This window comes from Rhinopithecus roxellana, chromosome 3 (genome assembly GCF_007565055.1).
Source record: "Rhinopithecus roxellana isolate Shanxi Qingling chromosome 3, ASM756505v1, whole genome shotgun sequence".
Taxonomy (NCBI): Eukaryota; Metazoa; Chordata; class Mammalia; order Primates; family Cercopithecidae; genus Rhinopithecus; species Rhinopithecus roxellana.
In genome coordinates this window covers 63,889,421-63,901,486 of record NC_044551.1, presented here as the reverse complement: position 1 = coordinate 63,901,486, position 12,066 = coordinate 63,889,421, and the positions used below count along the sequence as shown (strand labels likewise).

The 12,066-nt window shown below is 39.6% G+C and overlaps 1 protein-coding gene across 1 annotated transcript in view; it reads left to right on the top strand.

Annotated features, from left to right (window-relative positions):
* MRPS27 (mitochondrial ribosomal protein S27) overlaps nucleotides 1-12,066 on the top strand; it is a 98,593-nt gene that overhangs the window by 10,606 nt on the left and 75,921 nt on the right. The window contains exon 3 of the mRNA XM_010380264.2: nucleotides 11,505-11,575. Within this exon, the coding sequence (XP_010378566.1) occupies nucleotides 11,505-11,575 (71 nt within the window). The remainder of the gene's footprint in view (nucleotides 1-11,504; nucleotides 11,576-12,066) is intronic.

Sequence of the window (12,066 nt, the reverse complement as noted above, 5' to 3'; positions counted from 1 at the left end):
TCCAGTCATTGTGACAATCAAGAACAACCTCCACATATCCTAAAATGCTCTGTAAGGCCAATACTATACCTTTAGGGAACCACTGTTCTAGTGATTAGATCAGTATGGACTCATAGTTCTACAGCAAGGCGTGTTCTGATGTGCCATATATGAATTATAAGCAAAGTGCAGTGAAGCACAGATGAGGGAATGACGAATTCCAGGAAAGCTTATTAACACTTTCCTAGGTATGTAGAGATGATTAGGAAATGAGGCCACTAGGTTTGGTGTCTTAGTGTTGGGTATAGTCAGTCACACAAATCCAGGGAACATTGTCACGGATATCTGAGTAAGCAGTAACTGTTTGCCAAAGAATGAGTATAATAATCTGCAACAGGGCTGCACGCAGTGGCGCACGCCTGTAATCCCAGCACTTTGGGAGGCTGAGGCAGGCCAGCCTGGCCAACATGGTGAAACCCCGTCTCTACTAAATTACAAAAATTAGTCGGGTGTGGTGACGCACACCTGTAATCCCAGCTGCTACGGAGGCTGAAGCAGGAGAATCGTTTGAACCCGGGAGGCAGAGGTTGCAGTGAGCCAGAGATCACGCCGCTGCACTCCAGCCTGGGCGACAGAGCTGACCCTGTCTCAAAAAAAAAAAAAGAAGAAGTCTGCAATGAGTAAATATAACATGGAGACATTTGTTCCCTTTTCTCAGTTAAGACTAGTTTTCTTGGAAAAGCAGTACTAGCCACCATTTACTGAATTCTTTCCTGCCACCATGACAGCTGTCCCCTCTGCCTAGAATATCTTTCGACATCCTGAATCTCTTCAGTCAGAATCGATGTTTCCTGCCCTATATTTCAGCACTTTGTGCCTTCCTTGTGTGTGATGTGCTGAAGTCTACACTTGGGAGGCCGACTTCTGGGTGTCAGTCCCAGTTCTGCGACTTTCAGCTGTCACACTCGGTTTCTGTGCCTATAAATTAGAGATGATGGTAATGCCTGCCTCGCCGTCTGACATGCAGGTGCTTCAGAAACATGTGGACCGAGGAGTCTCTAGGCCCCTTGTTTTTAGCCCTATATAAAACGCGTGAGGTGAAATAAGGTTTTGGAACTCACACTGCTTGGAAGAAAGAGAGCTTTTGAGACTTTTTCCTATTGTGTACTGGAATGTAATTGTTGCCGCTTTTTTCCAAATGGACATTGTTTTCGGTTTTACTGGACATCACTACTTGCTTTCCCTCATTTTTATTTGAGCGTTTGGGTTAAGCTATTGGCACTGAGCAGGTAGGCCGCAAGGTAGGGAGAGCGCCCGTGGCTCCAGCTCTGGAGATGGGACAGTAGGTGGCAGTGTGGCCCCTGCGGGAATCCGCCGCCCCTCGGGTGGAACGTGGCGAGTGGGCGCGGGGCTGTGGGTAATGTGCGCGCTCAAGGCCGCGCCCAGCATGTGGAGCGCTGTGATTGGGCGCCACCATCCAGAGGGCCGTGAGGTGCTCGGAGCGGGCTTGCTGATTGGGGGAGGGAAGAGGGCCGATATGAGGCTTTCACCACTCCCATCCCCATTGGAGAGCGAGGCAGCAAGGGACACTGCGGCATGTGGGTGTGGGCTTCATCTGCCGGAGCGCCGTCTACCCTGAGCCGTGCTCTGCCCGGGAGAACGGCGAGAGAGACGTTCTGGCCTCAGAGTGGGCGTGCGGTTCCGGGGCCCCCTCACTTCGTCCTTGTGGCTGATTGTGCCAGAGAGCTCCTCGGGGAGGGCCCTAGCGTGAGGGCAGTTTCCCAGCCCCAGGGACAATGCCGCGTCTGGGACCTGCGCCCGCGCTGCGTCCCGAGGGCCCCGGCGCGAACGTCAGAACGCTGCCCCGTTCCAAGTTCTCAGCAGCCAGCCAGGGCTGCTACCCGTTCCACTGTGGAGAGGAGGAAACGGGGCGAGAGCCTCACTTTCCTTTCCGCCCAAAAAGGTTTCTCAGTGATTGCTGTAGTACCTGAGACTCTACCATAGGGTCTTCCGTCTACGTTAAAGCAGTCGATTTCTTCTTTAAAATACTTCTATTGGTGTATAATATACATACTGAAAAGTGTGTAAGTCATAATATAGACATTGATAAATTATCACAAAGCAAGTAAACCTGTATAGGAAGCAGAGCATTCCTACCACTCTAGAATCCCTTATTGTGGGCCCCACTTAGTCTCTCCGAAGGTGACCGGTATCCTGACTTCTAACGCCACAGATTTTTTTTTTTTAAAGTTTTAACATTTGACACCTTGGTATAAGGAGCCCCCTTTACTCATCACCTGGCTTCAACAATTATCAGCTCTTAGTCTTTATTTTATCTTTATTACCGTTTCCCCATCCCGATGCTTTGGATAATTTTGAAGGAGATCCCAGGCAGTAAATCATTTCATCCATGACTATTTTGATGTAGATCTCCGAAAGATAAGGATACTTTTCAATACCATTATCACACCTAAAATATTAATAGGGTTGTAAATATCACGAAATATCCTGTTAGTGTTCAGATATCCCTGATACTCTTTTTTTTTTTTCTTTTTTTCTTTTTTTTTTTTTTTTTTTTTGAGACAGAGTCTCCCTCTGTTGCCCAGGCTGGAGTGCAGTGGCGCGATCTCGGCTCACTGCAAGCTCTGCCTCCCGGGTTCACGCCATTCTCCTGCCTCAGCCTCCGGAGTAGCTAGCTGGGACTGCAAGCACCGCCACTACGCCCGGCTAATTTTTTTTTTTTTTTTTTTTTGTATTTTTAGTAGAGACGAAGTTTCACCATGTTGGGCAGGATGGTCTTGATCTCCTGACCTTGTAATCTACCCGTCTCAGCCTCCCAAAGTGCTGGGGTTACAGGCATAAGCCACCAGGCCCTGCCCTTTTTTTTTTTTTTTTTTTTGACACAGAGTATTGCTGTTGTCACCCAGGTTGGAGTGCAATGGCACGATCTCAGCTCACTGCAACCTCTACCTGTCGGGTTCAAGCGATTCTCCTGCCTCAGCCTCCCGAGTAACTGGGATTACAGCTGCCCGCCACCACGCCCGGCTTTTTGTATATTTAGTGGAGATGGGGTTTCGCCTTTTTGGTGGTGCTGGTCTGGAACTCCTGACCTCGTGATCCGCCCACCTCGGCCTCCCCAAGTGCTGGGATTACAGGCGTGAGCCACCATGCCTGGCTCAGATATCCCTGATACTCTCATAATTTTTTTTTATGATTTCGTTGAATCAGGATCCAAATAAAGGCTCGTGTATAATACAGTTGGTTGCTATGTGCCCCCCTTAACTCTTTCTGAATCTTTTTAATAGAAACATACAGAAGTAGAGAGAGTAGAATAAACCCCTGTGTACTGTCACCCAGCTCCAGCAGTTATCAATTCCCTACCAATGTTATTTCATCCCTCCCCACCTGTTCACCAGATTACTTTTTAACAAACTTAATTTTCGGGTTATTTTGTATGTATTTTGATATGTACCTCTAAAAGATAAGGATTTTTTAAAACGTAGCTAATCATACTATTCTAAAAAACTAGTACTTCTGTAATATTAAATATTCCATTAATGATCACATTATTGGGAAGCTCCCTGAGTTCCATGAGAGGAAGTTTTCTTGAGTCTCTCTGCCAAGGAGCGAGCACCCAGGTGACTTGAGCTGAACTGGATTCATGAGCCCTACTGTATTAAATATTTTATTTCTGATTTTTCAGATCACAAATCTTGGGACACGTTTTGGTTTGGGTTACTGTTTTGCTTGTTTGTGTTGGTTTCTGTTGGTTTGTTGGTTTGTTTTCTGTTGGTTTGTTTTTGGAAAACCTCCTTTTTGAATCCAAAGAGTATTTCATTGACACATTTGCATTCAGGTCTGTCTCTTACAGACCCTTCTTCCATTTTAGCTGAGATTTAGTTTTGCTGTGGCATTTTGGCTGTAGGCGCCTTTGGCTTTTTGCATGAATATTTCAGATCCTACTCTTGAGGCCTGATGGAGAGTTTCTGAAGTCTGCTTTCTTAACTTTTGTCAGTTCCATATTTGCATCTCTGTGGCATCTATTCATGTTCCAGTTTCCGTATTTGCCAAGTTCTAGAGATGGGTCTGACTTGTGCATATCACCCTTCTTTAATCTCAATAGTATATATGTATACAAAGCTTGCTTTCATGTTTTTCCTTTATTGGATTTATTTATTAAAGCTTCTGGTGACAGACAAATAGAAGGAAGTCTAAAACTCTATGTCCTGATTGGTTGCTAGGCTAGTTTTCCATACTTCGTTCTGTATATTCAGTGCATGATATATGTCATGTGTCCTCGTTTTTCTTTTAAAATGTGGGAAACAAAAGCAGTTTCAGCCTGTATTTTTCAAGATCAGTTCTTCTAGGAAGGACAATAATAATCTGTATCTGTTTCTTTATTAGATAAATTAGGTAAGGTATGCAGATGACCGTAAGCCCAGAAAGAGTTTAGTGTTGCCTGAAAGGGTAGCAGTAACGTGCAGTTATGTAGAAAAGAAAAACTGAAACCATTTTTCACCCAAAGCTACCAGGATTCAATAAAGGATTCATCTTTTTCTTCAGTGACCTTCATTATCACAGCTTTGCCTCAGAGACCACACTGTTTTTTAAGAGGCTTGTTTTTCAACACATCTCTACTACAGATTTTGTGACAGAATTTTATGTACTGTGAAGCTGTGTTACTTTGGTGTGCACCAGGTTAAAATTATCATGGCAAAATGAATTTTTGGTCATTATGCAGTGACCCACATAATCTATAAAACTGCTTTTTGCCTGTAATCTGTTGTGTCTGATATTAATGGAACTGTACCAGCTTTATTTTGGCTTCCTAGTGTGTTTTTAATACATTTTCAACTCTTCTGTGTTTATATGATTTATATAGCTAGCTTTTATATTTTTAGCCAATCTGACAATCATTATCTTTTAACTAGAAAGTTTCGTCTATTTACGTTGTCATTTCATGATTACCACTATAATTGGATTTATTTCTGTCACATTTTGTGATTGGTTTCATCTTTCTTTTTTTTCCTTTTTGATTTTTGGATTGATTTTCACTTTTGGATTATTTTTGTTTTGTAAATTTTTTCCCCTCTATTTATAAAAAAGTAGATTATATCCTCAACTTTTTTCGAGATTGTTGCCCTTTAACTTCTAAAATGCATATTTAGCTTAAATTGTAATGCTCATCACACTCTACTATCCTTTAGAACACCTTAGGTCCACACACATGTCTAACCATATGCTCTTGTCTAATAATAAAGTTTTGTTCCTTTAAAACACACATAACATTCTTTTAAACAGTTTCCTGCCGCCCCCCCCCCCACCCAATTTAACCAATTTTATTTACTTACTGTTCTTTCTAGCATCTCAAATTTTCCTTAAAGGATGTTTTTCCTTCTTCCTAAAAGAAGTTTCTAAGTAATTTCTAAAAAGTTCCTTTAGTGAGTTCTAAAATGTACCTTTAGTGAGTATTAGTTGCTAATACATTATCTGTTTTTGTTTGTCCAAAAATGTCTTCATTTTGCCCTTATCCTTTATGTATTTATTTTATTTTTTATTTGAGACGAGGTCTTGCTGTGTTGCCCAGACTGGCCTTCAACTCCTGGGCTTAAGTGATCCTCCCACCTCCGCCTCCTGAGTAGCTGGGACTACAAGCACATGCCAGCGTACCTATATTTTGCCCTTATTTTTTAAAGATAGTTTTGCTACATATACAATTTTAGGTTGATAGTTTATACTTGCAACATTTTGAACATTTTTTTCTATTTTCTGGGTTTTATCATTCCTATTAAGAAAACACCTGTTAGTATAGGTGTTTCTTTCTTTGTAATTTCTCTTTTCTTTCTGGCCACTTTTGAGATCCTCTCATTCATCATTTTCAAAATAATAATTTTACTTTTTTGACTTGAGACTGTATACATATCCTGAATCTAGAAACCTATATTTTTTATCAGTTCTAAAAACTTCTTATCATTGTCTCTTCATACATTCTTATTCATTTTTCTATATCTTTGCTCTTTTACAGTTCTCATTTTTATCTTTGTAGCATTCTGTGTAATTTTTTTTATCTGCCTTTCAGTTCACTCTCACTTCACCTGTGTCTAACCTGCTTTTTAACTTATTCATTGTTTACTTTTTACAGCTTTGATGAGGTATTCTTCACATAAAATAAACTATGCCTATTTAAATGTACAATTTGATCAGTTTTGACCAATGTACAGGTGTATATGTCCATAAAGTCATCACCACGATCAAAATATTGAGCATATCTGTCACCTGCCAAAGTTTTCTCCTATTCTTTAATCCTTTTCTCCTTCCGCTTCCAGCCCTACACCCCAAATTCCCAGGCGAACGTGGATATGCTTTTTTGTCACTATAGAATAGTTTACATTTTTTAGAATTTTATATAGTAAAGTCAACTCTTTAAACAAAATTCTCAGCTTGAGAATTTTGAGAAGAGTGGGTTGAATCCCCCAAAGAGGCATGAGGGCTGACTGTAATTTATAATCCTCAGGGGACAAGAATCCTGGTTGTTTACTTTTTAGGATGCGTTATTGTAGTGATAAGTGTTACCTTTTCACTTCAGGTGTAGTTCCCCTAGGTAGTCCTGGCTTTACCTGAGGATCTCTGAACGAGTTTCTCATCTTACAAGTATTGGTTTTATCCTCCCTTCCCCGTAAGTCATTGAAACTAAAGCTCTCCATCACTGTAGATCATCATGCTCTCAAAAGGACTGCTCCCGTCAAAGGGACAGCTCCCTTGAATACTCCAAGTTTATGTTCTCATCTTGCCTTTGGCCTCTGACAGTTACATCTACCTTCTTGAAAGCTCAGTCATATGTTTGGGGGAAAATGGATATTTTGTTTTATTTTTATAGTAGAAAGAATTTCTTAAAAGATATTTAATTCATCTTATTCCAGCAATGGAATTCCTATTCAGTATCTTCTTTGAGCTTAGGAGCAACATCTAGGACTTCTTCTGTGTTCCCTCCCATGGTTGTTTCCAAACATAACTGATGATGTTTCATTACTACAATCTTCTGGGGCTATTGTTTAAGTCTCTGGCGCTACCTCAAACCCAGAGAGTTCGAGTCTCCCTCTGGGTGAAAAAAATCCTAGGAATCTGAAGTTTTAAAGCCCCTCAGGCAATCTGAATCCTCACCCAGGTTTGTGGGCCTGCACTTACTGGGAATAGTGCAGGGTTCTCAATAAAATCTTATATATTCTGAGATCGTTAATAGTATTGGTTTCTTCAAAGGGGAAGGGCATTTTTAGTATACATTTTATTTTCTGGACATGCTTCCACATTGTCTGTCTAGCTCTAAATTTTGTTAAATGAAGAATTCAAATTTCAGATCCATTTTCCCATATAGTCTGTTGTCCACAGCCATCAGCCGCAGTATGTATTCCTGAGGAGCTGAGTAGCAAGCAAAAAAGTATCTTCTTTGGCACCTCTCTTTGAACAAAACCTGGGCATCTGCTGGCCCCTCACTGAAACGTGAGGTGGGATTTTGACTGTGGAAGCCCACAGTCCAGAAGCCTGTGGCGCTGGCCCTCTGCACACCGCAGCTGCCCCAGCTTTCCTGGCCTTCCCTGCTCTGTGCAGTTTTCTGCCTCATTCATCATGGCAGCACTATACTGTGAGGTGATTGGCCACATAATATATTTAGCAGCAAACCTTTCTCTGACTTGGAATATGCAAATGTTATTCATTAGATGCTGACTCTGCAGCTGTTACCTTTTCTGAGGCTCCAGCCAATTTCACTTGACTAAAGATGCCTTGGTGGGAAGGATTCACATGCAATCTTGAGTTACCACACTACAGAGGTGATCAGTGAAGCCACCTCATTCCAGAGTTTGGTCATACATTGTGCACAATGTGAAACCCACAAAGAAATGATGGGTTTTTCATTTTAATTAGGCCATAGATCCTGATCTTGCTATTTGAAGTTAAATTGTAAATTTCGGGTAGAGGGAGGTAATTTCTCATATTGCCTATCATCTAAACACAAGAGCCTTCATTATGAAATGATCATAAAGATTTACTATTATGAGAGAAACGTTTAACATAAACGTCTACTGTAAGCAAGTAGATTTAGTGCTATTAAGTTGCCTTAGTGTGAAGGGGGTTTAAGGACTTTTTTGTTTTTATTTTGCTTTAATCACTTGGCTTCAATCCCTTTAAGACAGTCATAAGAAAAGCTAATTGCTTTTATATCATATCAAGTTCTAAAGTTGTTTTCCCCCAGTAGGTACTGAGTCATTGAGATCAATCCCTCAAGGAAAAAAGAGAGGAAAAAATGGTTAAATGCCGAATAGGTTTTCAACAAAGACTTATTACTTGATCATTTCTGCTTGTGTCCTTATTACCTGATAAACCAATTTCTTCCACCAGGGAGTAAACAAACCTTGGAAACCCAATTGCTTTTTTCTTTCTTCCTTTTCTTCCTTTGATTCATTTCTTTAGGTATTTACTAGGTGCCTTTTATGGAACTGTTCTAGGGACTGAGAATGTGTATATTAGTAATTACATGGATTTTATTTTTAGTGTGAGAGACAGAAAAAACAACACAGATTAGCATTTGTTGGTTTTTATCCTGATTGGCTGATTTATCTTTTAAAAGGCTCACTCAGACTGCTGGGTGGAGATTAGATAATAAGGGTGGGGACAATAGTTAAAACAAGGTCGAGAGATGAGAGATATTGGCGGCTTAGCAGTGGTGGTGATGAGAAATATATACTTATATTTCAAATCTAGAGCCTATAGGATTTACTGACAAATTGGTTATAGAGTGTGAAAAGAATGGGGTCAAGGATGATGCCTACATTTTTAGACTGAGTAAACCAGCCAATATAGTGGTCATTTACTGAGATGGGAAAAGCAGACGGAGAGTGGAAGTTTGAGGAAATAAGAGAACATGTGATGTTTATATACCTATTAGACACCCAAATGGAAATATCACCTATGCAATTGGAAATGCAAGTCTGGAGTTAAAGGGAGAAGTGGGGGTAGGTATGTCCATGTGGAGCGAACCATCTATAGGTGATGGTTAAAGCTGTGGCAGAGAATGAGATCACCTAGGGACCGAGCTTAGATGGTGAAGGGAAGTCTGCAGTCTACTACTGAGTCCTAGAGGCACTCCAACATTTAGAAGTCAAGAAGAAGAGGAGATCCTGCAAAGGAACACAAGAAGGAGAGAAAAAAGAGAATATTTTGTGAAGGATAGAATGGTCAACCGTATCAAATGACAGTGAGAAGAAGTCAAGTAAGATGAGGACTGAAAACCACTGGATTTTAACAATGTCGTAGTGGTTATTGGTGTCAGAGGAATGTGTTGAAGACTGGGCGCTCAGGAAGTAGTAACAACTGTATCTGAGATGACTCTTTTGAGCAGTCGTGCTGTTAAGAGGAGCAGAGAAAAGGAGACCTAAGTGTAGGAAAGATGACGGCAAGGGAGGGCTTTTTTGTTTAACACCATTCAACCTTTGTAACAGAATAGAGGACAGAGAATATGGGCACAGACGCTAGTAACCTGGTAGACATCATGCTCGAAGGATAAAGTTCTCTTTGGATTGCTTCTGTTTTCTCAGTTAAATGAGACACAAAATCAAGCTGAGAGTGAGGAGAAGGGGAAAGAGGAATTGTAAATTTGAAAAGCAATGACAAGATGTGAACTAAACATTTTGGAGATCATGCTGCCTAGGATTTCAGACATTTTCAGACTCTGAGATAAAAGTGTGATCTCAGAAATACCAAGTATTCCTATGGATGTTCTGCTAAAAGGAACCAAAATAGGAATCATTCAGGTCAAAAATCATTAAGGATAACCAGAGTGCTGCTGTCATTTGTTCAGGGTAGGTATAAAAGTCACTAGATACATTTCAATTTTTTAAATGTTTTGAATAGCTAATATACATCTATAACCTGATATATAGCTAATATATTTCAAAATACAAAAGGAATAAATGTGTAAATGATGCAGAGTCTTCTTCCCTGGATATCTCCCATCATCTCATTTCTTTCTTTCTTTTTTTTTTTTTTTGGAACCTATCAGGAAATACACTTGCTTATGTCTCCTTCTAGAAATGTTTTATTGATCCTCTCCCCGCCTCTCCCCATCCCAGGTCTTTTTTTTTTCTTTTATTTTTTTCTTTCATGAGCTAATTATATTGGACTTCTTTATTTCCACTTTTATTTTAGATTCAGGGAATACATCTGCAGGTTTATTGCATGATTATATTGCATGGCACTGAGGTTTGGGGTATAAGTGATCCCATCATCCAGGGACTAAGCATAGGTAGTTTGTCAGCCCTTGCCCCCTTCCTTCTCTCCTGCCTCTAGGAGTCCCCAGTGTCTACTGTTCCCTTTATGTCCTGTATACCTAGTGCTTACCACCCACTTGTAAGTGAGAACATGTGGTATTTGGTTTTCTGGTCCTGCGTTAATTTACTTAGGATAATGGCCTCCAGCTGCATCCACGTTGCTGCAAAGGACATGGTTTCATTTTTTTTTTTTTTTATGGCTGTGTAGTATTTCATGGTGTATATGTACCATATTTTCTATATCCAATTCACCATTGTTAGGTTGATTCCATGTCTTTGCTATGGTGAGTAGTGCTGCAGTGAACATTGAGTGCATATGTCTTTTTGGTAGAATATTTTCTTTTCTTTTTGGTATATACCCAGCAATGGGATTGCTGGATCAAATGGTAGTTCTGCTTTAAGTTCTTTGAGAGATCTCCAAACTGCTTTCCACAGTGGCTGAATTAATTTACCTTCCTACCAACAGTGTATAAGCATTCCCTTATCTCTGCAGCCTTGCCAGCATCTGTTATTTTTTGACTTTTTAATAATAGCCATTCTGACTGGTATGAGATGGTATCTCATTGTGGTTTTTATTTGCATTTTTCTGATGATTAGTGATGTTGAGCATTTTTTCATATGTTGCTTGGCTGCTTGTGTGTCTTTTGAGAAGTATCTGTTCTTGTCTTTTGCGCATTTTTTAATGGGGTATTTGGTTTTCGCTTGTTGAATTGTTTTACGTTCCCTACAGATTTGGGGTGTTAGACCTTTGTTGGATGCGTAGTTTGTGAATATTTTCTCCCATTCTGTAGATTGTCAGTTTACTCTGTTGATGGTTTGCTTTGCTGTGCGGAAGCTCTTTAGTTTAATTAGGGTCCCACTTGTCAATTTTTTTTGGTTGCAATTGCTTTTGAGGACTTCGTCATAAATTCTTTCTGAAGGCCGATGTCCAGAATAGCATTTCCTAGGTTTTCAAATTGATCCATTTTTTAAAAGCTAAATACATGCTAAGAAGTTTTTTTAAAAATAATTCTCAACCCAATTAAATCTTTTTTAAATATTTTAAAGAATATTCTTTTTTCCTCTTTAATTTATATAAAAATAATTTCTAAAAAGCAAGAAAGAACGTCTCTTTTAATACTTCATGTTGGCAGCCATCTGGCAAGAATTGTAAAAAAATAGGTGTCTTTAACAAGGTTTTTTTTTCTTTTTTCGTCTTCACAGCTGATCTTGCATCTTTAATGGATAAAACATTTGAGAGAAAGTTGCCTGTTAGTTCTTTAACAATATCACGGGTAAGAAAATTTTAACATATATATTTTCCAAGAAGAAGGAAGAAAGCCAGAAAGGCCCTTCGTGTAGATGAGGCTGTGTAAATAAAAAATACTTTGCATAGGAAATATTTTTCAAGAGTATGGTATGTTTTTATAGTTACTAATAGATATTTTATAGTGTAGTAGCAAATTTCTTTGGCTGAAATAAAAGGTAGTACATTTACCAGATTCTGATATCAGTAATCACTTTTGTGTATCTGATTTATTTTATTTTTTACCAGGATATGATATTCTGCTGTATGATACCATCAGTTTTTTTAAGTTGATACGCCCTTCAGAGTAATATTTACCCGTTAGTATTGGAAGTGTTTTTGATAGCCAGGAAAGTCTGTAAAAGAATGGATATTAATGTTGAAGTTAAACTGCAGCAGAGTGATAGGTGGAAGAATAATGTTAGGTTAGGAATCAGGAATAGTAACCATTACTGAGCACCTTCTATGCCAGTTTTGAAT